General features: G+C 36.9%; 1 protein-coding gene across 2 annotated transcripts in view; it reads right to left on the reverse strand.

The window, feature by feature from the left end:
- Window positions 1-13782: 13782 nt before the first annotated feature.
- The window catches only part of Tbx15 (T-box transcription factor 15), a 113998-nt gene continuing 100486 nt past the window's right edge, over window positions 13783-27294 (reverse strand). For both annotated transcript variants that reach the window (XM_003479268.5, XM_013143185.3), the window contains exon 8: window positions 13783-16132. In XM_003479268.5, the coding sequence (XP_003479316.1) occupies window positions 15348-16132 (785 nt within the window). In that variant the 3' untranslated portion in view covers window positions 13783-15347. The remainder of the gene's footprint in view (window positions 16133-27294) is intronic.

Raw genomic sequence — 27294 nt, forward strand, 5'->3', positions numbered from 1 at the left:
AGGGTATTCATGCCATGCTGGAAATGATTTTCATATGCATACCACACTTAGGTTCTTTCCTGATAAGATCAGAATAAAGATGATTCTTGTCATTTTATAACCTTTTGACTGAATATAACATCACATAAATCACTTTTTTGCCTAACTAAATAAATTTTATATTAATAATATTGCAATCTCTACTAAAAATAAACCAGCCTGCCTGAGTGCAAACTTTGCAAGATTCACATTTTGTTTTCTCTCAAGAATAATGAGGATATAATAATAATACCATAAAATGGTTCTTGAGAAATAAGACAACTTAGTTGCACTTTACATGAACTTTAATAAATAGCTCTTGTTAAAAAATAAAGTAAAATAAATAGCTCTTGTTTCATAATTTTTGGAACTTGAAAAACCTCACTCTGAATTTAATAAATTCTCAAACTATTTTAGGAGAATGGGGAAAAATTCCTATTGAAAGATGTATCTTACAGATGAATCAAATTCCAATCCATTGGTGCTCCAGATTATTTTATAGAACAGCTGAAAATCTGGGTCCATAAATCAGACTTACCTTTCTTTCTGGGTCTATAAAAAGAGCAGATTAGACTGATTCATTATAGACTGGTTCAGAGGCTGGCATCCACTCCCTAGTGCGTAACAAATATATTTCCTTTTTCTTAGATGCTTAGGTAACCTATATTTCCATTTCCTTTGCAGTTAGATATGGTCATTAGAATTCAAGCAATTAACATTGAGAGGGAGCCATGTAATCAATTCCACATCTAGCTTATAAGTACACCTGCTATCTAATGAAGAGGTATTAAGGTATGTGTTGAAGGTAGTGAAGCAATGAAATGGAATGAGCCCAATTTCCCACATCACTGGTTGGACAGAAGCCACCTAGCCAGGAATCTCATGTTGGATTGCAAGATAAGTGAGAAATGAATATTAATATGGTAAGACTTGGAGGTGTATATGTTATACCATCTAAAGACAATGTAAGATGTGTTTTACCATCTGAATAGTGTTAGAGAAGATGTACAGAATGGCAAAATGGGGAGGAAGATTCCCATGGAATGCAAAACCTTCCTCCAGAATAGGAAACCGGTTCCAAGTTGATTTGTCAATCGTTTGGCAAATCCTCTTTCTCTATTCTGGCTTCCTTGAGTGAAAAATACCAACAATGTCTCAAAACTCCTTTGGTTTTCTGTGCTTCTGCAGGGCTTGCAATAAAGTCTAATAAAAGCAGAAAATGTGAGAAGGAAGCAACTGAAGTGGGAAATGCTATTAGGCTGGCCCATAAAAGATGAGTGCTACAGGCAGTAAAATGAGCTAAGAAGGAAAACATGACGAATGTTTTCTCGGTTTTAACCAGGAAGGTCCCCCTTCCACCGTTCCACTTGGCAATGCATGCCTGGCCAGAGAAAGCAAGATCTCTGTAGAGCCCGCTCAGGGAGTGTGGCCACTGAGCTACTCCTGGAGCCCTGGCTGGGAGCAGAGAGGAGAATGACACTGTGGGGATGTAGCTTGACTCCTCCTACATCTCCCAGTCCCACTGATCCTTTCTGAAATGAAGTTCTCAGTGAGATATAAGAGAAGACCCTGAACTTTTATGCGTTATATACCTAGCATATCTCACACAGCATAAGAGAAGCCAGAGTCATAGTGCCAGGAGCAGCAGGAAGAAAGTGATGAGATGTGACTTAGCGCAGTGAACATCTTCAGTCACTGCCCCACTGTCACAGTGCACTGATACATGCAAAGATGTATGTCCTTACAGTTCCTCAGATGGAACACACTCATTTCTCCTCAGTTTATGCAGTTTCCACAAATCCTTCAGAGTACAATTCAAGTTCAACCTTCTCCATGAACTGATCACTTTTTATTTTAGTCCCTATCAATCTCATTTGTGGAAAACTGTAGTAGGGCAAAGGCCTGAGTTGGAGACCTGACTTTATTATTTACAAGTTCTGTGATTTTGTGTACGTTGCTAACTTGTGTGAGTTTCAGTTTTCTCACCTATAAAATAGAAATTGAAATATAATTCCTTCAGGGATTATAGGATAATGGCTTGCATAATGTGTAACATGTAATGAACACAATAAAAATTAGTTTCCTCCTGAAATTCCCCAGCATATATGGTCTCTACCACAAATTTAATACCTTATTAAAGTATTATTTATTTATTGTTCATTCTTATGTATATGTCTTGATTTCTTCAGCATACCAAAATCTCACTTAAAGTAAAAATTACCAGGAGGAGAACCAGTGCTCCTGAGATCCGGCCATGGTGGGACTCAGGCAACTTATTCACCCCCCAGCTCTTGGTAAGCACCTGAGGTGTGGGCTAGGAGGAGAACCATTCCTTGTGAGCCTACTGCCACACGGGCTGAAAGTCAAGCACCCCTCCCCCCGACTGTAGCTACTACGGATAGATGTCACAGCATCTCTTGGGAGGATGACCATATGCAGTATAGCAAATATGGGGGATTTCCCTCTATCTTCTGTTTGAAGGCAAAGGTTGTTTTCACTGTTTTATTTTGTTATGTTTCTTTTGCTCTATTCAGTACTCTCAATTGGTTTTATAATGTTCTATTTTGGGTTTGATTTTGCTATACCTAATTGACTGGAAAACTATTGTGAAGTTAAAGAGATATAGCATAGCACCTATTACTACTATCCCAGTATCCTACTGTGAAGTTCTGTACCAATTTCACTGCATTGTCTCAGTTGATCTTGTTCTGTCTTGTGCTGTTGCATTTTTACTACTTTCAAAATAAAATTTTTAAAAAAGTAAAACACTTCTGAGAAAATTGTAGAATACCATGGTATATTTAATTTTTTGCTTATTGTTTTTATCAATTTGATTATTAATTGGCTGTTTTATCATTAGTTATAATCTTTTATCAGAGGCTATTGAAGGAATGCCTTTCATTCTCTGCTAAACAAATCATGAGGATATGACTTTATTGAGATGATATAGAAGATAAATTAGAATTTGAGGACTATGTAACCCCAGAATATTTTGGCAAATAAGAAGCAATCCCACAAATCCATCATAAGTCAAAAATGACTGGCCTTCACTGAAGGAAGGCTAGTAGAGCATGTTTTCCAGAAAGGACACAGTTGTCCTCAGTAAGAGCTCAAGTCAGCAAGTTCTAAGGTACAGTCTACATTGATAATAGTTCCAGTATCACACACTTAGCTCTATGCTCTAGAAAACTATCTAAATAATTCATCATCTTCATTGTCCAGTCATTCTTTATCACCCAATTCATTTTTAATTTCTTTAATTATTTAAATACAAAATTATTCATTTACTTGCTAGTTTATTCAAAATCAGCCCCAACTAGGTCATGAGCTTCTTGACATTGTTTACTGCTAAAATCTCAGTTCCCCAGAGCAGCACTTGACACAGAGTAGGCATTAAATAAAACAAAGAGCTTTTGTGAAAATGTATCTTCATAGCTGGTTTCTTGTTGATTGCAAATCATTATTGTAGAGTTCCTCTGAAATCCTGAAAGGACTAACCAATGAATTAAATTTTTGGCCTCTTTAATAAATGGTGCTGGAAAAATTGGCTTTGCACATGCAAATAACTTAAACTAGACCCATGCTTATCACCATGAACTAAACTAAAGTCAAAATGGATCAAAGATCTAAACATTAAGACACAAACACTAAATTTACTGCAAGACAAAGTAGCAAGAAATTTCGAAGATATGGGGTAAGCAGAGAATTCATGAACAAAAACCAATCTACACGGAAAGTACTTCAAAAAATCAACATATGGAGAGGAGCTGCGCGGATCCGGAGCCGCCTGCAGAGGCCCCTTCCTTTGTCTGGAGGAGGAGGGGTCCCGGGTTCCTGAGGAACCTCGGCCTGTGCCCAGCCGCGCCTGGCCATCGGTGTGCGGAGGAGGAGCTGCGCGGATCTGGAGCCGCCTGCAGAGGCCCCTTCCTTTGTCTGGAGGAGGAGGGGTCCCGGGTTCCTGAGGCACCTCGGCCTGAGCCCAGCCACGCATAGCCATCTGCGTGCAGAGGAGGAGCGGGGTAGATCCGGAGTGCCCGCAGGAGGCCCTTCCTTTGTCTGGAGGTTTGTGGATATCTCTGCAAGCAGGGAGGGATCACAGGCTCCTGAGGCACTGCGGTCTGTGGTGAGTACCCTAACCCGGCTGCGATCCAAGAGCTGTGGATCTACCAAGGGGCAGGTGGGCGCACAGTGTCCCTGAGGCCCAGCTGGTCTGGAACCGCGGAGTTCTGAACAAGCAGAGAAGGGCCATTGGTTCTGCAGGCCCAATGGCCTGGGGTAGAGTGGTGCCAGAGTCTCAGTAGCTGCAAACATAGAAGGGGATTTTCAACAGATCCTGAGGAGGCTTTCAAATAACACTTGAAACACAGAAATATAGGAAAATGACAAAACGAAAGACCAAATTACAACCTCAAACCTCCAGCCCATCTCAGGAAACCCTAGGAGAAGTGTATTTAGAAGAAAATATATCCCATCCTCCTCATATATTAGACACAATAGCTACTGAAGTTGACAAGCAACTCCAGGAAGCTTTAAAGAAATTCAAACTCGAAATAATTTCCCAGATAAAAGAAGAAATGATAAAAGAAATGAAAGAGATTCTAAATATATCTAAAGAAAACACAGATAAAAAATTGGAGGAATTAAACAAAAAGATAGAATCCCTAGACGAGCAATATAAGAAACAAACAGAATACATAATGCAGATGCACAGAGATATACAGGAAATAAAAAACTCCACTGAAAGTTGTAAAAACCGCCTTAATGAAAGTGAAGATAGAATTTCAGACCTTGAAGACAGGATTGCAGCAAGTGAACAGGAAAGGAAAGATCTTTTAAAAATAACAAGGAATCAGGAAACAACAATTCAACAACTGCAAGATGATGCAAAGAAGAATAACATAAGAATGATAGGGATTAATGAAAAAGAAGGAGACAACATAAAGGATATCAAGAGGATATTTAGAGAAGCAATAGCTGAAAACTTCCCAAGCATGAGATCAGAAACTGACATCAGGATCAGTGAAGCATATAGAACTCCAAATAGTCATAACCAAAATAAAACTACACCCAGACATATAATAATCACCATCCCAGAAATCCAACACAAGAATAGATTATTAAAAGCTGTCAGAGAGAAAAGACAGATCACTTATAAAGGAAAACCTATCAGAATCACAGCAGACTTCTCATCACAAACAATAAAGTCAAGAAGAGCATGGAGTGAAGTATTCCAGATCCTAAAGCAAAATGATTTCCAACCTAGACTGATATATCCTGCAAAACTATCATTTAAAATAGATGGTGAAATACGATACTTCCATGACAAAGAACAGCTGAAAAACTTCATGAACACCAAACCAACCCTGCAAAAAATATTGAAAGACAGTTTAGATACACAAAGGAAAAAACCACTAAGCAAAGCAAATAATTAAACAGAACAGAAAGATAAAGATGCAACAGCAGAGAGATAAGAATCCTACAATTAAACAACATTTAACAGTAATAACCATTAATGTAAATGGTCTCAATGCACCAATCAAAAGAAACAGACTAGCAGAATGGATCAAGAAACAAAATCCAACCATATGCTGTTTACAGGAAACCCATCTAACCCAGAAGGATACTCACAGACTGAAAGTCAAAGGATGGAAAACAATTCTTCATGCAGCAGGAATCCAAAAAAAGGCAGGAGTAGCCATTCTGTTTTCAGACAACGTGAACTTTAAACCAACAATGACCATAAAGGACAAAGAAGGTCACTACATACTCGTAAGGGGAAAACTCCAAGAGGAAGAGATAACTATCTTAAATATATACGCACCAAACTCCAGAGCGCCCAGTTATATAAAACAATTATTAACAGAAATGAAAACTCAAATTATCAGTAACACAATTGTAACGGGAGACCTTAATATGCCATTGACACCAAGGGACAGATCGACCAGACAGAAAATGAGTAAAGAAATAACAGAACTGAATCATACCTGTGAACAAATGGGTTTGATAGACATATACAGAATGTTCCACCCAACAACATCAGAATACACATTCTTCTCAGCAGTACATGGATCATTTTCTAAAATAGACCATATATTAGCTCATAGAACATATTTAAACAAGTGCAAAAGAGCTGAAATCATCCCTTGCATGTTATCGGATCACAGCGCTCTGAAATTAGAAATTAATGATAAAAGATACTGCAAAAATCCCACAAACACATGGAAACTGAATAACACACTCTTGAGTAATCAGTGGGTCACAGAAGAAATTAAAGAAGAAATCAAACAATACCTAAAAGAAAATGAAAATGCAGATACAACTTACCGGAATCTGTGGGATACAATGAAAGCCGTTCTGAGAGGAAAATTTATTGCACTGAGTTCCCACATCAGGAAAACAGAACGAATACAAATAAATAACTTGATGCTACACCTCAAACAGCTAGAAAAGGAAGAGCAAGTCAAGCCCAAAGCCAAAAGAAGAGAGGAAATTATAAAAATCAGAGCAGAAATCAATGCAATAGAGACTAAGAAAACAATCCAAAGGATCAACAAATCAAAGAGTTGGTTCTTTGAAAGAATAAATAAAATCGATAAGCCCCTAGCCAACCTTATTAAAAAAAGGGAAGAAAAAGCTCAAATTCATGCAATAAGAAATGAAAAAGGAGAAGTCACTACAGACCCAATAGAAATACAGAAGATCATCAACACCTATTTTGAAAACCTCTACTCTCAAAAGTTTGATAACACAGAAGAAATAGACAGTTTCTTAGAAGCATATGAAGTGCCAAAGCTAGATCAAGAGGATGTAAAACTGTTGAATAACCCAATCTCGGTTACTGAAATTGAAAATGTAATTAAGTCCTTACCCACCAAGAAGAGCCCAGGCCCAGATGGATTCACTGCAGAATTCTACAAGAAATACAAAGAAGACCTAATGCCGACACTCCTCAAACTATTCAATGAAATTGAAAGGGAAGCAATCCTGCCTAAGTCATTCCTGGAAGCAAATATCACTCTAGTACCAAAACCTGAGAAAGACCCAACTAAAAAAGAGAACTATAGACCGATCTCCCTAATGAACACAGATGCAAAAATCCTCAATAAAATATTGGCAAATAGGATCCAGCAAATCATCAAGAAGATTATACACCATGACCAAGTGGGATTCATCCCAGGAATGCAAGGATGGTTCAATATACGCAAATCAATAAATGTAATTCACCATATCAATAAAGCCAAAAATAAGAATCACATGATCATTTCTATAGATGCAGAAAAAGCCTTCGATAAGGTCCAACATTTATTCATGATAAAAACTCTACAGAAAATTGGAATAGATGGTCTTTACCTCAATATAATAAAGGCCATTTATGACAAACCAACAGCCAGCATCATACTAAATGGCCAAAAATTGAAAGCCTTTACTTTAAAATCAGGCACAAGACAAGGATGTCCTTTATCACCACTCCTATTTAATATAGTACTGGAAGTACTAGCCAGAGCAATTAGGCAAGAAAGAGAAATAAAAGGGGTAAAGATAGGAAAAGAAGAAGTTAAGTTGTCATTGTTTGCAGATGACATGATACTCTACATAGAAGACCCCCTAAGCTCCATTGAAAGACTCTTAGATACAATAAATAAATTCAGTAATGTGGCTGGATACAAAATCAATACTCAGAAATCAATAGCATTCCTATACACAAACAACAAAACCACAGAGAGGGAAATAAGGGAAACTGGACTATTCACATTAGCAAGCAAAAAAATGAAATATTTAGGAATTACTCTTACGAAAGAAGTGAAAGACTTATACAGTGAAAACTATATCACACTGAAAAAGGAAATTGAAGATGATCTCAGAAAATGGAAAGACATCCCTTGCTCATGGATAGGAAGAACAAACATTGTGAAGATGGCCATTCTCCCAAAACTCTTATACAGATTCAATGCAATCCCAATAGAAATACCATCAACATACCTTATAGATCTAGAGAAATCACTCCTAAATTTCATCTGGAACCAGAAGAGACCTAGAATCGCAAAAGCAATTCTAAGCAGCAAAGACAAAGCAGGAGGCATCACAATCCCTGACTTGAAATTATACTACAAAGCAACAGTAGTAAAATCAACATGGTATTGGAATCAAAACAGAGCTGAAGATCAATGGAATAGATTAGAAGATACAACCACAACTACAAACACACTCAACCACCTTATCTTCGATAAAGGAGCCAAGCAGGTTCACTGGAAGAACGACAGTCTCTTTAATAAATGGTGCTGGAAAAACTGGCTCTCCATTTGCCAAAAACTAAAGCTAGACCCATGTCTATCACCATGTACTAAATTAAAATCTAAATGGGTCAAAGATCTGAATATTAAAACAGAAACGCTAAATCTATTGGAAGACAAATTGGGTAGAAACCTTGGAGACATAGGAGTAGGTAGAGAATTCATGAATAGGACTCAAACTGCACGGGAAATACTTCCCAGAATCAATAACTGGGACCACTTCTTATTAAAAAGTTTTTGCATGTCAAAAGAAATCTCCAGCATAGTGAAAAGAAAACCCACAAACCGGGAAAAGATTTTAGTGAACTCTCTCTCAGACAAGGGACTCTTGTCTAAAACATATAAAGAATTAAAAAAACTCAGACCTTCAAAATTCAAAGATCCAATCCAAAAATGGGCATCTGAGATGAATACGCAATTCTCAGATGAAGAAATGCAAATGGCAAATAAATACATGAAAAAATGCTCATCATCATTGGTCATTAGAGAAATGCAAATTAAAACCACACTGAGATACCATCTCACTCCTGAAAGAATGGCCAGGATCAAGAAAACCAACAACAACAAATGCTGGAGAGGCTGTGGGGAAAAAGGAACTCTCCTGCACTGTTGGTGGGAGTGTAGACTGGTACAGCCTTTGTGGAGATCTGTCTGGAGGTTTCTCAAAAAGTTGGGATTGGAAATCCCATTTATTCCAGCTATTCCACTTCTAGGCATATTCCCAGAAGAACTGAAAGCATCATACCACAGGGATATATGTGCACCTATGTTTATAGCAGCACAATTTGTAATCGCCAGATCTTGGAAACAACCCAAGTGTCCATCAACTGAGGAATGGATAAAAAAGTTGTGGTATTTCTATACAATGGAGTATTATTCAGCTATAAAGAAGGATCGCATTGAGATATTTATCAATAAATGGGCGCAGCTTGAGACCATACTCATAAGTGAAATAAATCAATCTCGCATGTATGAATACCGAATAGTTTCCCTAATGTAAGTAATGATTCAAATATATAAAAATATGTGATAATCATGATTCCCCATTATGTGGCCTTGAAGCCTTATAAAATTTTCACTTATTAATTAGAAAGGCTTTACTCTGGGCTTTTTGATATGGAAATATTTGAAGCTATAGTATATGAAGTTTTATCCAAATATTTTAAGGAAAAAGACAGACACTATGGTAACTACTATTCTTTAAAAAAAATTATTTAGCTATTTCTTATGTTTATTTTAATTAAGGGAAAAACTTAAAAAATTAGGATATATAGTAGTAACTCTTTTTGATCTCCTATTAACTTATTTTGAAGTCCTGTAATACTCCCAAGATCTTGTTTTGACTGATTAGACTCTGTTCCATTCTGTGCGATAGTAGCAAGTTTGAAGGTATAGGCAACTAATTTGAAGGCAATAAGATTCACAAAGATGCCCATTCTGGTTTGACTATTGTCTCCTTTGGAAGTCCTGTAATGTTCACAATGCCTAAGTTTTATTGGTCTTGTTCTCCACTGTTTTGTCCGGCTTTATAATATCTAATGAGATGGACAATTCCTTTTAAGGAAACAAGAGACAATGTTGATAACCATTGTTGATGACCTTGTACTCTGTTCTACATCATGTGCTATGTCTATCCTTGGTTTGGACTTACAGCTTTGTTTTGCCATATTTGACTTTATTCTCTCCCCCCCAAGAGAGTAATGAGAACTGAGGAGTAATAAAATCCAAAATGTATAAATTTTGTTATAAAAAAGAGAGGGAGGGGAAAAAAAAGAGCTCTAACGGATATAACAACAAGTGTGTTTAGGGATGTTAAATAGCTGACTATATTAATGTTTTTGGATCATTGAACACAGCTGTTTGCAGTCTCTCCGTTTGAATGTCTACTTTGTATTCTTTGATACTGTGATTTGAGCAACTATTTCCAAGATGATATTATGTAATCTATTAACAGGTGATTTCTTACTGTTATGTTTTTTTTTTTGTAGTTATGTATTATGTGTAACCTTACACTGCTTTGTTCTGTTTTGTGTTTTTCTCTTTTTCCTCTTAAATAAAAAAAAATCAACATATGGGATCTCATCGTATTAAGAAGGTTTGCATAATCAAATAAATTACCAAGAAAGTGAAAAAAAAACCATGGATTGGGAAAAGATTTTTGCCAACTGTCATTCTGACAAAGGGCTTCTGTCTAGAACATACAAAGAATTGAAAAAAATCAGGTCTCCAAAGATCCAATGGGCATCTGAGATGAACACAGAATTCTCAGATGACCAAATCCAAATGGCAAATAAATACATGAAAACAATCCCAGCAGCACTGGCCATTCAAGAAATGCAAATTAAAACAACTCTGAGATACCATCTCACTCCAGAAAGAACGGCTAACGTGAAGAAATCAACATAGAACATGCTGGAAGGACTGTAGGGGAAAAGGAACACTTCTACACTGCTGGTGGGAGTGCAGCATGGTAAAACCACTATGGAACTCAGTGAGGAGATTCCTCCATATACTAAGTTTAGAGGTCCTAACCACCCCGCTATTATTCTCCTGGGTATTGAAGTATTGCAAACATCATACCACAGCAATATATGTGCACCCGTTGATAGTTGCACAATTTGCAGTAGCCAGATCTTGGAAACAACCCAAATGCCCGTCACCTGTGGAATGGATAAAACAGATGTGATATTTTTGTACAATGGAGTACTGCTCAGCTATTAAAAAGGATAAACTACAGATTTTTATAGGTAACTGTATGTAACTAGAGATCATACTTGTAAGTGAAATAAATAAGACTCACATAAACACCATATTGTCTCATTCATGAAAGAAAGCAAAAATAAATAAGATTCAAAAGTTACAATAGGTATAATGAAAGGGAAAGAATTGTTCAAAGAGAAATCATATTATTTGATCAGTTTTGCATGCTTGTGTCTGGTAACATCAGCAACCATTTTGGAAATAATAATATGCAATATAACACCTATTCTTAAATTCCTATCATCTTGTATTGAAATCCTGTTGTCACACTCGTTTTTGTTGTTGATGTTGCTGTCAATTGTTTTTTGTTGTTGTTGGTTTTTTGTTTGCTTGATTGCCTTTTGATTTTTCTGCTCATTTTGTTCTCTTTAAAATAAAAAAATAACCCTTTTGGCATCAGCTAAACAGCCCTGCTCTTAGATTTTAGCCCTCACACTTCTACTAATAATACAATATTTTATAGAAGATATTAGTCTACAGTTCACAAGGTTTCTGTTACTAGCTTGACTAAATTGATCATTTTTAATATGTTGTAATCCTCCTTCCAAAATTTATTTGATTAGTAGTAATAATGAATTGATATTTCCTTCTTAAGCACATCAGTTTTTTACAGCTTGAAAAAAACCCATGACTCAGCAATCATCAAAGCTCAATTTCTACTTCCTTAATGAGAAGAACCTCAACCTTTCCTTCTTACTTTAAGCAACTTCTCTGAATTGTTAGAACTTTTATATTATTTGCTTAAAAAAATGGCTCTTTTACCCTGCTATATACAAAAACTGTTTGCTAGCTACTATTAATAACATTGATTTATCAGACTACTATAATGAGGGACAACAAATCTTTGATAATTTAGGTTCCATTACAGTGAATAATAATTTATTCATGAAATCATTTGCACTATCCTCAAATTCACCATTAAGAATAAACATATACTACAATCCCATAATAAGTTAGGAACCTTCGCAGGCATAGAGGACTCATAGATGAACCACACAGACTTTCCCCAGGAAAAATGAGCAAGGTTGAGCATCTTAACCTACAGAGGAACTGTTCTTCTAAAAAAATAGCTCTTTGTATTAGGATAATGAATTTCTGCTATTTCATTAAAAAAAGAATTGGAAGAGCATAGTCTTGACAATTCTTTCTCCAGTTTGTGTTAAAATTTTATTACTTCTTCAGGTATACACGGAATGGAAACATACACTGTAATTCAGATGTAACTTACAGGGACTCTTTTAACAAACCCAAATCACAGACGTATTCTATATTTCATACTCTAAATGATTATTCAAATTATTATTAATATTAAATAAAATATGGTGATTTCTATGTCCTGTGTAGCTTGCTATATTATGATGATTTACCTAAAATCTCAAAGAGCACTAAACCAATGAATAGATTGTTTTGCTTATAAGTCGTAAAGATATAACCAAACATTTCCTAAGTAGTTGTTTTTGATCTACCATCTTGCCAAAGGGTAAATCAAAGTTTCCAAATGTGAGTCTTTTTGAGAGCAGATCCTTCTGATAGCCTGAAATCCTTGGAGGTATCCTCTTGGTCATTATTTTAGCTATATTTTAGCAAAAATTTTATGACTAATGTAATTATCTGATATGTTACTCTTTTGAAGTTCTACAACCAGTGACTTAAGGTTTTGTACCCTCAAATCAAAATCTATTTAGAATAAGTAAATGAGCAACCCAAGCCCTTCAGATGAGTCAGTGAGCATGTGTCTGTTTAGCAGTAAATGATCTGAAATAAGGGTTGGAAGAGGAGATTTCATGTCCCAGTTCTGCTGCTTCCCAAACACCTATGGGAAGATCATTAGCTTTATAATCCTACTTACCTATTTACAAGCAACATTTCTGCCCTGTCTACCATGCATGACTATAGTGAGATTGAAATTAGGTAACATGTCTAAGTGCTTTCCAATAAAAGTGCATATTCTAAGCTGTTTGTTATTTTACTACCAACTGTCACTCGGTACATGACAGCTTCCATCCCACAGCGATGCATTTGGGGAGAGTGTACACTTGCAATTAAACATAAGAAGCAAAATCTGTCCTCAGATGCATTCTTGCCTACGTCTCTTACAATGTGTTTGTTTGTCTGTTTTTCTGATTGCCCATGTGCTTCCAGGGACTGTTGGAGCTCTGGCAGGATGATACGGTACTAACTCCACAAACTCAAAGCTCAGAACACCAGATTCATCACTCACTCTCTGAGAACCACTGGCAAGTATTTAATCTTTTATAAACTTGCTTCCAGATCTATTAAATGATTATTAAAATAATGGCTATCTAACAGAATTGTTGAAAGTGAATTGGTCACACAAAAAAACATGGCTTAGTATCTTCTACGTAACAAGGACGAGGAGAGCTATTACACAAGTTTCTGCAGCTCAGACAAAAGCAAATATTTTGTTAATATCAGAAGACCTGACTTCAAGTCCTAGTTCCCTCTGCTCACTTATACCATTCTGGACAATACACTTAGTCTGTCTGTAGCTCAATTACTAACTGTTAAATGAGGACGGTAATGTTTACTTCATGGCTGCTTCATGGCAATGGTTACTTCATTACTTCATGGTAACAGTTATTTACTGCGTGGAAGATCGCATAGAACAGTGTGAGTGAAAGTGTTGTGCTTATTGTAAGGCAGAACGTGGATGTGCAAGTCTGTTTAATTCTGTATGAACAAACACCAGAAAACAATTGCAAAGATTTTATTTAGCGGCTTTCTGTGCTTGGCACTTAGAAACAGTTCCGTGCATAAGGGCAAATTTTTATACACCTTTACTTCATACATATTTTACACACCCTTTTATTGCCCCCTTTTCAATATTCAAAATATTGGACTCCCCACTAGGCATATAAATACACTTATCTACAACACCTCAAAAACAAAAATCTTAAATCTGCATTATCTTACTTGGTATTATTTGCATTTCCACACCATTTAAAAATTTAACTTCGCACCAAGCTTCACTTGTTTTCTTATCATTAAAGGACTTAAAGGGAAAAGGAAAGATGAAGGAAAAACCCAAACTTCAAAATGAGTGAACTATTTGATATTGATGGAGACCTATGGGCAGGTAAAAATGTATAGAAGACCCGCCTGCAATTCCCTGGACCGCGACAGTTTTTCTCCAGCCACAGAGGGTGGCAGGAGGCAGTCCCAGTCAGGGGTCTGGATCTGGCATGTTGAGGCCAGCCCTCTATCGGCTTCCTCTGTCCTTGGTAACATCTTGAGGGTATAAAATTCTTCTATCTCTGTACTTCCCTGTCCTTCCCCCTGCCATGCTGCTTGTTGTGAGGCTGGCACTTTCCACGCGATGCAACTCTTTTCTGGTCACAGTAGAGCTATGAGATCAAGATACATTCCTTGTCCCAACCTCTTGCACAAGTGCCCTGACCATGCACAGTGTCCCAGAGAGATTTTATTCTCAGTAACTCCATGATTCTTTCTACAACCTGCAAGTTTGGGAAAATAAACCAAAACACATTTCCTTGGTAAATTAAAACTCCTCGTGGCTCACACTTTCTTCCTCAGTCTTCCTCTCCACGTTTTCTGCTCTCTGTTATTTCTCTTCTGTTTCCTTTAGCCTCTCTCCTTTTCACAGGCACCACTGAGAATACCAATGACAGCACACTGAGTGAAGTGAGTCAAAGTTTAAAAGCAATTGTTTTTAGGAAGCCAAGTCCAGTTGTAGTACTGTTGTCTTTCCAACCTCACTGGTAGAGAGCAGCTCCAGGGAATGTGGTTCATTCCAGAAACAGCATAAGCTGCAGCAGAAAAAAGCTGGTGGCTACTGCTGGCCTAGTTTTGATGAAAGCACCGTTCTGGGCCTCCCTCTGCAGAGTTCACCCTGTTCAGAGTCAGTGTGCAGGATGTTTGTATATGTATGGGTTTATGTAGAATTGTGTATATGTGCAGGTGTGTATCGGTAGGTCTGCACACGTGTGTTTATTACCTTTCATAGCTGCTTCACACTCACATCTCCATTATAAAATGATTATTCAGTCTTTTCAAAGGCCAGTCTGGCATAGACAATGGTTTATAAAACTAAGGTTTAAAAAGGCAGGCCACTGAGTTGTGGAGGATTCACTGCAAGTATCCTTCAGTGGCTAAAAGTGTCTCTTGTTTATATGTTTCTCTTCTAAACAAAAAATGCAGTTCTGTTTCCCAAAGGCACTGGGTTCCCAAAAAGGAGGACTCACCTATGGAGACTCTGAGTCTTGACAGCCATAGGCTCTGTGGGGTTTGAATTGCCCTTTAAACCATGTGTACAGACATCTGGGAGGAAGAACCTGGGACTGCCCCATATTGCCGACCATCACAAGTGTTGGTTGCCTGCTGATTATTAGGCGAAGGGCTAATCATGTGCATGCTGTGCTCCATCCCTGTAGGCAGGTACTGCCTCTCACCAAAGGCCCCATTGGAAGGAGAAGAACAGAGTAAAGTGCTTTGAGATGCGCTCAGTTTTTCTGGGCTTGCAGCTAACCTGGGGGAGGTGGGGAAATTGTATCCATACAGGTTGTAGGGGTTGTGGAGGGAGAAGGCATTGTAGGAGCTCTGCTGCATGTGGCTGCCCCCAAACATGTGTGGTGATGAAGAACTGGAGGCGGCATTGCCTGCCTGCATGACATACTGAAACTGGGAAGTGGGGAAGGACCCCAACTGGCCACCATAGGCTTCCATCTTGCTGTTGCTGGGCAACGAGGGAGGAGTTGGTATTCCTGAGATCAGGGATGGAGTCCTCTGAGGCATGAAGGTTTCAGAGGGCTGAGCCGCTGAAGCAGTGCCACTCTGGAGCCTGTTGTAGCCACTGTCACTCAGCCCTGGATAGCTCTGCAAGGCAGCCATGTTGCTTCGGGCACAGGGTGGATAATCAGAGAGGTTTAGGTTACACAGCTGGCTTTCTCGACAGCCCACATTGAAAGTGTTGGGGGCCAAATGGAAAGTTGGAGGAGAACAGGATGGAGACAAAAGATGAGAAGAAGCTGAAGGAGATGGTGTCCCAGTGCTGGAGGTGGTTGGAGAAGTGCCTGTGCTGCCCCCTGAAAAATGAAATATGAATACTATTAGGTATCGGAACATGGCTTTGTCTAGGCCAATGCAAGCCATACAGAAGATGCTTTCAAATGGCCAAGAAGGATTGATTCTTACAGAATCATTATTTTCTTTTTAACTCAAAACATTATGCTAATGATTTGATTTGTGTATGTACATATATAAACATTACCAAAGAGGAGACAAAGCTGACACAAAAACACTAAACTCTGTTTTTCTATAAAAACTTTGGTAATTCATTTTTTAAAAATTATAATAGGTCTTTCAATAATCACTTTGCCTTATCTCACCATCAAATTCACTTTTTTACTATTAAGTTTATTGGTACAATTTAGATATACATAATGATCATATTCATCATAGGAATTTGCACCTGTATATGATATATCTTGATACCTTGTTTTTCCCCAATTCCCTCCCATCCCTTCAACCCTCCTTCACCTTGTTTTTGTTCACTTAGTATTTTTTAAATTTTTTATTTTAATGAGAATAAAACAAAACAAAACAGAATAGAATAAAGCAAATCATAAAAGAACAATGTAAGTAACACAGGGCTTCACAATGCAACAACAGGATATCAGCAGTGGCTACCTTCTTATTCACAAAGCTTGGTTTCCATTTTATTGTTCTTTTATTGTTTTTTTTCTTTTCCTTTCTTCCTTTCCCCCTCCATAAGCCCTAGTTACCTTTTCTTTTGAAAATACCCATTATATAGTTTGGTCTTTATTTATACTTTCGGTTTGTCACATTATAGAAACACTGTGATATTTACACATGTGTGACTGATTTATTTTACTTTAGGGTATGGTACATTCATTTACCTACAAATGCCTCAAATTTATTCTTCTTTATGACTGAGTAGTACCCCATTATGTAAAAAAAAAAAAAAAAAAAAAAAAAAAAACAAAGCCCATGTCTTTTTCACCTATTCCTTGGTTAATGGGCATTTGGGTTGTTTGTAAGATTTAGCTATTACAAACTGTGCTGTTATAAACATGGATGAATATATATCATTGGGGCATGATGTTTTTAATTCTTCTAGGAAGATATCCACGGGGAATAGCTGGGTGAACTGGAATTTTTAATCTTTGTGGGGTTTTTTTTAGGAATCTCCACACTTATTTTCACAGTACTTTCACCAGTTTACCCTTCCATGAACCCATGAAAAGGGTTTTTTTTCCCAAAGTTCCTCAAGCTTTGGTATTGGTTGGTTTCTTGATAATAGCCATTCTTTCTGGAGTGAGGTAGAATCTCAGTATCGTTTTAATTTGCATACCTTATAACAGTAATATAGCTGAATACAAAGTTAACACTCAAAAATCAGTAGCATTCCTGTATACCAACAACACACTGAGAAAGAATTAAGGAAACAACACCTTTCAAAAATAGCATCCCAAAAATGAAATGCTTAGGAATCAGTCTAACAAAGGAAGCAAAATATCTGTATATTGAAAACTACAGTACTTTGAAAAAGGAGATCAAAGAAAATTCAAATGGAAATATATTCCTTGCTCTTGTGTAAGAAGAACCAATATAGTGAAAATGGCCATACTGCCAAAATTGTTACAGATTTAATGTAACCTTGATCAAAATACCATTAGTATACCTCACAGAACAACTAAAAACAATCCTAAAATTCATTTGGAAACAGAAGAGGCCAAGAATAGCAAAAATAATTGTAGGACAAAAAAAGGCAAGGCAGAGGCGATCACAAACTTGCAGATCAACGGAACAGATTAGACGATACAATGACAACTCCAAACACACTCAGTTACATTATCTTTGACGAGCTACCATATTCTCTGGAAGAAGGCCTCTTTTATAAATGACATTGGGAAAACTGTTTTTCCACATGCTGAAAACTAAAACTAGACCTCTATCTCTCGCCATAAAGTAAACTAAAATTGAAATGGATCAAAAATAAAAAAACATTAAAAACAGAAACAAATTCACTTTTATTATTTTGTAAAAAGCAAAACAAAAAAGGATAGAAATGATAGATAATTTTTAAAAATAGTAGGAAATTAACACTAAATAATATATTGCATATTGTTATCTCAGAAGTAGTTGCTCAGGTTACAAGATTTAGGCAAGAAGAAATGATCATAAAACAATGAAAGCACAAACTGTCCTTTTGGATGAACTAACAGAAATTAGTAGTATAGCTATCTGTCTTGTATATATATTTACAAACATATATATGTACACCATATTCATAGGTGAAACAAATCAAACTCACATTTGTAAATAATGTATTGTCTCCCAAGTGTAAAAAAATAAACAAGTTATTTTTTTAATAAGACTTCTAATTATCAGCTTTAAGACCAACCAGCTCAACTTTCTCTATCCTCAATGGAAATGCATTACCTATGCATTTTAACGAGTGATTGTTTCTTACTTTTCTATCTTTAGTCTTTTAGTCCAAAATGTCATATATCAAAGTAGGAATGTTACCTCAGAGGAGAGGTAGTACTAGGCCAGGGTGTCAACACAGGACCGACGCATGGGAAAACGAGGCAGAGGGGCCCAAGTGGTGAGATCTGGGGCATGAGATTCAAGTTCTGTCATACAAAACACATTACAAGCCCAGTTATAATAACTAGGCTAGAAATAAAGCAAGGCTAACCAGAAAAGAAATCATGATCTAGAGGCTCTGCTGACCTTTTCCACAGGCACCTATTCAGTTTCAGAGGCTAGAACAAAAGCTGTAATAGGATTCTCTGGATTCTGCACATTTATGAGGACAAAGGTCAAATTGTCCATCAACTGATCTGAAAGTCAAATGAAGTCTATTCACAGCTCTGCCACACTAACCGCGCATGTGACCCTAGACACCTCAGTTGCCCTGGGTAGGTTTCGGTTTCTTCATCTCGAGACAAGAAATTGAGTTAGATCAGTAGTACTCAAGAGAAGACAACTTGACATTGAAAAATGCTGACTTTCTAGGATTCGACCTCCAACCAACTAAAGGAAAATTTCTGAGTATGAGACTTCTACATTGAAAGTAGCTCCACAAGTGATGCCAACATTCTGCCAGGATTGAGAGCTATGGTACAAGTTTTGAATTTCTCACTTCATCATACCTATAGTGATAATTTTGAAACTTAAATGTTCATGAGAAACAGATTCTGGGCTTGTTAAAATGCAGATGGCTGACTGTTCTCAGAGTATCTGAATCTATGTTTAGGAAAGCCTGTACAAATTCCAATAATTTCTCGGGTTCAGAGACCATGCTGTGATTTGGAAGATGCACAGAATCTCTCCCATTTCTGAAAGTCTCTGAATCTGTATTTGAAAGAGTTGATCTTAGAAAATGTGGACATAACAGCTGGCTGAGTGACTGATGCACTAACAGAGAAGGGACAGTTCAATCCAACCTATTTCAAATGTGTTCTTAGCTTACACTAAACAATGATCAGCACAAGCCTTCTTCCTAGGGCCAGGAAGCAGCAGGACAGCATCCACTTCCCAGTAGAAGTTAAAGACTGATAAGTGATTGAGGCTGCTGAGCTCTTCGCTGAATTCCAGAATAAGCTGCTGCTCTGTCTTGCACTTGCAATCTCCCTTGAAGATTCAGATTCCCTTACACAATTATGGTATTTTCCCAGAATGCATAAAAGCTGTCATGCTCCAAGGGCATGGGAACCTTTAGCTCACCCACAGTAATATTGGGACTCTAACAATCTAACCACTTATATAAAAGGGTAAATGATATTTTAAATGGAAAGGAATAGGAACAAGATTTTTATCAATGGGGAAAACTTCCCAAAATACAAGATCTAGTGTCACCAGGGTACAAAAGAAACAATCACAGTGTCTAGGAAAAGTAGAAGGTGTCCCAGTTATGTGAACTAGGAGACAGATGCCTCAAAGAGGAACTCAAAGTTAATTTTTAACAGGGTGAACAAAGTCTCAGCCTATACCCAAGGCACAGAAAGCAGTATTGGCTTTAGAGTTACAAATTTGGCTTTCTTTTCACAGTTATAGTTTTATAAAGTTCAACTAACACCACAACTTCTTCCTTGGATAAATGAATATTTGAGATATCACTGAACTTACAGTCAATACAATCATTTGCTGATTTTAGTCATCTCAGGAGATTCTCCTTCTTTGTGTCTAGCTCACAATTTAAGTTCCTGTAGGGCAGGTAAAATAGTTTTTCTTCCACAATCAGAGATAAGGCCAATATTATAAATACTACCAGCAATTAGCCATGGTGTGGAAGAGCCCAAGTCAGGTTCCAAGTCCATGGGTCTCTGTCCATCTCTGACCATAGCAGCCCACACTACCTCTTAAATCTTCTCAGCCAGGAAATGAAGGTTTAAACTACCAGGTTTCCATTTCTGTTCTTTTCACTATTGTAGCTGTGTTTGAGGGTTAAAACAGTGTTACACATGAATGGTCACTGCAAGTACTTTCCAAGGAATCATTCCAATACAATGAAGGAGATCCAGGAAAGGAAGATTCTAGAAAGAGAAGGAAGACCATCTCATGCTATCTGTTTTTAAACAGCAAAATGGGCTATCCCACTGTGCTTTACACAAAGCTCAGGTATTCATTTTCTTCTCTTTGAAATATCAGACACATTTTCCTCTTTTTCTACTCTAAATGCCATGAACTTCACTGAAATAAGTGCTACAGTGCAAATGCAGAAACTTGACTCCAGCTGTAAAGAGATGTGTGTTTTACAAGATATGTATCTGGTCTCTTCTCTTTGAAAGCCTGTCCTGCTCTGCCTGATCTGGGTTTATGTGGCCCCTGAGGAGACCACCTGTTCAGCATGCTGTACTGTCCCGGTATAGGTATGCTGCTTTAAAGCACTGGCCCTAGCCCTACCACAGGAAGTGTGAGACAGAGCAGATGACTTTCTACAGTTCTAAATGGTTTTCTCAGATGGCCAGAATGGAACGAATGGTACTGATTTAAGGCCTCAGTTGGTTTCACTATAAAAAAAAAAGAGGGGCACTATTAACAAGTTACAGGGATTTCTGCTGTGCAGATGAGAGGCATATGTTAAAATGTTTGTAGTCAGCTTGCTTTGGCTTTTAAATGACATTCACTGGAAATGAGACTTGGTGGCCTGCTGAGCTCCAGGGGGTGGACGCCTCCATATGAACTAGTGTTTGAAGGGGGGAGTAATCCTGTCCAAGGGAAGGTCACATTGCTTCCATTCACTTTGAAGAAACACTCTTATGTACTTGCCATACTCAGTACTGATAATAGCTATTTTTCAAAGCCCACATACAGAGAGAAGTCTATGGTATTCATTTTGCAGAGAAGCAAACTGAGGTGCTAAGAAGCCTTTATACTTTTATGATCTAATAGCTTGTCAACTGTTAAACAAGATTGGGAGTGCCAGCCAAGTGCTAAATAAGCTTAAGGAAGCAGCCCTCCCTCTCTGCGCATTTCAACACTTGGCTGAGTAGAGACCACTCATAAGAGAAAAGTTAGGAGACAGGGCCAGGCTATCTTGATACAGAAAGGACTAGAGCTGCTTCATAAGGAAGCTCCCTCCCTTCGTATATAACCTTCTCTTCCCTTCATCTGCTGTGTATATGCTAGATCCTGCGTGTTCTAAGAGCTTGATGACAAATTATTTACTAGACAAACATGGGCTATAGAGGCAAACAAGCCCAGTTCCTATCCCAACTATCTCACTGAGGAAGCTTTGCAAATCAGCTTCCCTAACTTCAGGTTCAACAACCATACAGATGAAATTACAAATGTCTACCTTCCTAGGAGTGTTGTCAGGAATAAAAGAAATAATATACATTACAAAATACTCATAAGAGTACGTAGCACATAAGCATTGAATATTCCTTCTATGAGACGAGTAAAGAAAGGAGAAAAGGAATCTTGAGTTCAGGTGACGTAGCACTAAAGCTGAGGTCACTATCTGCGCAGCTCAGGATGTTGATTTCTGCACCTACTGATGAGCATGATGTCACAAGGGCCTCATTGTTACACACAGGTTAAAGAAGTTCACATGCTGTGAATACCGGAACACTGGATTAAGTGATGGCTGTGTGTTTACCTGAGCCATATTCCCAAAAGCTGTGGGAGCTCTGGCTCCTCTCTGAATCATCTGTCCTTTCTCCGCCCAGAATTATAATGGACCGTCTCACAGTTCTGTCTCTTTTCAGCTCAAACAAAGCAGAGCAGACAGAAAAAATATCCCACAAATTTAGCAGATATTTTGGCATCTTTCCCACTGTCTTCCTAGGTCTTAACCTACTTTTAAGAGGTGATTGAAATATAATACTTAACATTCTCAAGTGTTCCCCAGCCACTGCCTTAGCTGCTTGAATCCTATTGAGTGACATATTAAAATTCAGATCCAACATTAACCTGCTGAAATATTCAAAGCAAATATCCCAAACAAGCTCAGATAATACATGTTTAGCAGTGATCCCATACAAGGACAATAACCTAGAGTATACTTGTGTACCATGAAGACAAGTTAAATGTGACCGTGAAAATCCTGAATACCAAAACTGCTAACTTCTGCAGCTTTAAATAGATCACTTCCAGATTGTAATATGGGAGCCTTCCCATGCAGTTTCCTTTTGGGTTGATTTTGTTGTGATTTTTCCCCAAAAAACATTAAAAATCAGTAAGATAAAACCCCATCTGGGCTAGTAAAAAATAAATTTCCATGTAATTATTTGGTTCCCCAAACCAGACTCTTCTCTCAAGTAACACTATGGCATCTGTTCCTGAGGTGTGTAATTCACTATGTATCCTGATGCTTTCAAATGGGTAAGAGGGAAAAATATTAGCATCCCATGAGTTGATCTCAGGGTATAAACCCAGAAACTATCCAAGATCATAAACTTTAATGAGCACTGCACTGTTCCTCTCAACTAAGGGTGTCCCCCTTCTCACCATACAAATGTGAACATTTATAACACTAACAGGAACTGTGTGTTTTCAATCTTAGAAAAACTCGATACATTCCTTTCCATAAAATATAAAGATACTCATAGATTCAAACTCCTCCTCTTTAAAATAACTTACTACATTACTCCATTCTCGTTTTTCACATTGGTCCTATGTCTAAGTGCCTCCGCTTTTCAGATGGTCCTATTTTACACCTACCATGTCTTCTAGGTGGATAGAATCATTTGTTTATTTTTATTACCTATTTTCTCTAGTACTTGTTCTACTGCCTTCCTTTCTGTACATCTGTCACTAAAAATATTATCCCTTTCTCCTATAAACAGCACCAAGATTTCCCACTGATAAAAACCCTCTCCCACTTTCACCCCTTCATTCCTACCTCCAAGAAAGGTACATACCTGGCTTAGATTGTCAAAGCAATATATTTCCTCCCACCACTATAACTGTTTCAGGGGTAATTCATTTTAGAGCCCATGAGACTCAGGGAGATTTTGCTAGAATCTTAGAAGACAGACATATTCCCATTCCCATTAGAACAAAACCTAAAATGATGTGAGGCAAAAGATGCTTGCAACTACCAAATAGAAGCCTAAGAATGAAGCCAACATGGAGAAGATAAAGAAATGGTCAAGACTTGGTCTGGTTGAAGTTGTTTGGGCTCCTGGACTGGGGTTGTCTAAAACCAACAACTTGAATCCTTTCAGTTAGTAAGCCAATGAGTTTCTATTTTGGTATGCCATTTGGGTTTTTGCCTATTCACAACTCTAAGAATTCTATGGATATGTTTCTCTAATTCCAGGTATTATTTCTCTTTGAGTCTGGGGATATTATGATAAATCTGGAAGAGAGAGAAATGGAAACAATGACAGGAATAATCTATGGTCTACTTTTTCAGATGGAAGCCATGAATCCTGACTTTCTAAAATATGATAAATTCCCTACAAGTAGTAGCAAGAGATTTCTGCTACTCAGATGCTTCATAGAATCAAGCTCTAAAAGAAGATGTGATAAAATAATCTACTCTACTTTCAAAAACATAATTTCTTAAATTTGTTAAGGGAATAAGTGGATCTGCTACTCTGATCTCATTCTGATAAATGAAAAGAGGTAAAACAATGATGTAAAAGTTATGGAAACTTTTTAAAAAGGTAAATTTCATATGGGTATTCGTAACAGTATAAAGCATAGATAATATAATAACAAATATTTGTTTTTTTCAAAGATTTCTTAAAGTTTAGGGAAAGACATGCACAAATGCATCAACAGAAGAGTCTACACAGGACAGGAAGGTGATTCTGAAAATCAAACATGAACCAATAAAAGATAAGATAAAAACAGAAGCACCAAAGAACAACAAGTTAGCTAGTCTCTGATGGTTTTATGAAATGGGCAAGACACAAAAAAGAATGTACAAATAAAGGCAGAAATAAGCATAAATAGCAATATGATCTTATCAGAGAGCCTAGAAATGAGTGACATTTACAGATTTCCTTACTAATAATACCCACCTTCTTCTCCTATAGAGTTTGTTTTACTCAAACAAGTTATACATTATAGTTGTCCTATTGTTTTTCTTACCATCATGAGCTTTTTAATTTAAATTTATTTTAACTGATAAATAATAACAAAATATATTTATGGGATGTTGTATGATATTTTAATACTTGTATACATTGCCTAACATTTTAAATAAAAATCTTTGCAATGTTTAAATCAGGTTAAATACATTTGGTTCCATACTTATAATTTCTTTGATGAAAACAGTCAAAAATCCCTTCTGTTTTTTTCTTCAGACAGGGTCTTGCTAAGAATTCAAGATATCTTGAACTCACTGTGCAACCTAGGCTGGCCTCAAACTCATACCAATCCTCCTGCTTAGTGCTGATTTACAGGTGGGCACCATCACATTCAGCTCTCCAAATCCTTTCTTTAAGTATTTTTAGTTTATTTAAATTTATTAATACAATTTTGATAAACATAATAACCATATTTATTATAGGAATTTGTATCTGTACAGGGTATACCTTGATTCCTCTTTTTTTTTTCCATACCCATCCCCTCCTTTCAAACCCCCTTCATCTCCTCATTCACAAAGATTGGTTTTAATTTTGTCCTTTTTGTGTCATTTTTTTCTTTCCCTTATTCTTTCCCCCATCTCCTCTATTTCTTTTTGAATAGTATCTCCCTATTTCACAGAATGTATTGTACATTTTGTTCTCACTTACATTTTCAGTTTCTCAAACCAGAGAGATGATATGATACTTATATATGTGTCTAATTTATTTCACTTAACTTTTAGCTTTTTAGACTACACAATATACCATCATTATCTATAGTCATCTTACTGTGCGATAACCCATGGGCCAACCTTTCACCATCCTTCCTCCCCATAGTTATCTGTTCCTGTCATTGTCTGTCCAAAAAGATCTAATATTGCCTATGACAGCATAAGAAACATTAATATAAGTTGACTATATGGGTAAAAAATAACTTAAAATTTTAAGGTCGTTTACTTACACTCCATATCATATGCAGTTATACATAGACACTTGAAACCATAAATAATTGTTCCCATCTTGTATGAAATTCTACAATTTCTACTTAAAATTTTTGAGGTGCTCTTTTCAATATTTTTAAAAAATAATTTTCTTCCTGGTATCAGATATTTTCTTCTTTTATTTTCCTAAATGCTTTTCTCTTCAAATTTAGGCTGAATATGGTGAATTCTTGACAAACACAATGATACTAATCCCTTGATACAGTACCTAGCAGAGTTCAGTCACAAAATATGAACAGATAACAGTCTGGACTGAGGTTTTTAAGCACAAGGGGAAAGTGATTAGAAAATACAAGTGAAAGATATTAATGAAAGAGTGACCTACATAAACAAGAGTACACACTAAGAATGGATAGCCTACTATAGACAGCAAAGAAAACTTCCTCAAAGAAGTGCTGTATAGTGGAGATCTTAGAGGTAAATAGTAATAACTAAGAAGGCAAGGTGGCGAAGGAGTCTTCCAGGAAAAGAGAAGAGGTGGCAGTAAAAATCCTGATGGAAAACTGCAAAAGTAAGGTCAATGAAGCTAGAACAGTGAAGAGAAAGAGGAAAATGGTATAAGCTATAGCTAGAGTGTTAATAAGCATAATGATAAAGAATAATCTTAGGATACATTCACTGAGTATTTAGTAAGTCCTAGGTACTTTTTTAAGTGCTTTATAAGCTTATGTGAGGTGTTAACTGTCACTATCTTTTATTTAGAGACGAGCAACAAGAACCAGCAGGGTCAAAAGACTTTTTAACTTTTTTCTTTTTTTTAAAAAACAGCTTTTTCATAAGGGAAGGTACAATGTGGCTATTGAAGAGTTCTAAGCAAAGTGCGGTAGAAGGTTGACATGATGTATGTTTTGAAAACATGATTCTCACTATGATGTGCAGAGTGATTTGGAGAAAAGCTAGAGACTATGGAGGGCATTATAGTCATCCAGGTGAGAGATGATGAAAGTGCAGAGTAAAACCATGGTAAGGGAAATTAGAATGTGAACAGATTCGAGAAATTGGTGTTGGTAGAATGGAAGGTAAGGGCCAGGAGAGATCCAAGATGATGCATGAATGGTGGGGTCCTTCCCTAAGAAGAGATTGACTATAGACTCAGTTTCAGACACACTGAGTATAATGGACTTTGGGAGAAATACAATTACCAATTGAATACAAAAATCAATTACCAATTGAATAACCCTTATTTAAAATCCTTGATACCAAGAGTTTTTAGGATTCTGAGGACTTTTTATATTTTAGAATATTTACTCCTACATGGTGAGATATGTTAGGGATATGATATAAGCATAAACCTGAAATTCATTTATTGTTTCATGTATAGACCATATACATATACTAATGGTAATTTTATACATTGTTCTTAATAATTTTGTGCTTGAAACAAAGTCTTTCCACTTGTAATATCTCATCAGCACTCAAAAAGCTTTAAATCTTGGAGCTGCACTGATTTTGGATTTTAGGATAGCAATGCTCAAACTATACAGATTTTAGGAGACTGAACTGAAATGCTCTCCATACTCCATCAGGAGTTCCTCATTTTTATAGTGTAAGCCATCTGTGTAACTGAAATCAATGTGTTTATATATCAAAAAGGAAATTCTACAAAAATATTTTATGTGACTACTCAGTTGTAAGCTGAACAGATCGGCATTAGTCTTCATCTCAATGTGTAAAGTGGCTATTTTTGAGTCA

Source organism: Cavia porcellus, unplaced genomic scaffold (genome assembly GCF_034190915.1).
Source record: "Cavia porcellus strain 051 isolate PalLab524CR breed Dunkin Hartley unplaced genomic scaffold, mCavPor4.1 scaffold_1, whole genome shotgun sequence".
Lineage (NCBI taxonomy): Eukaryota > Metazoa > Chordata > Mammalia > Rodentia > Caviidae > Cavia > Cavia porcellus.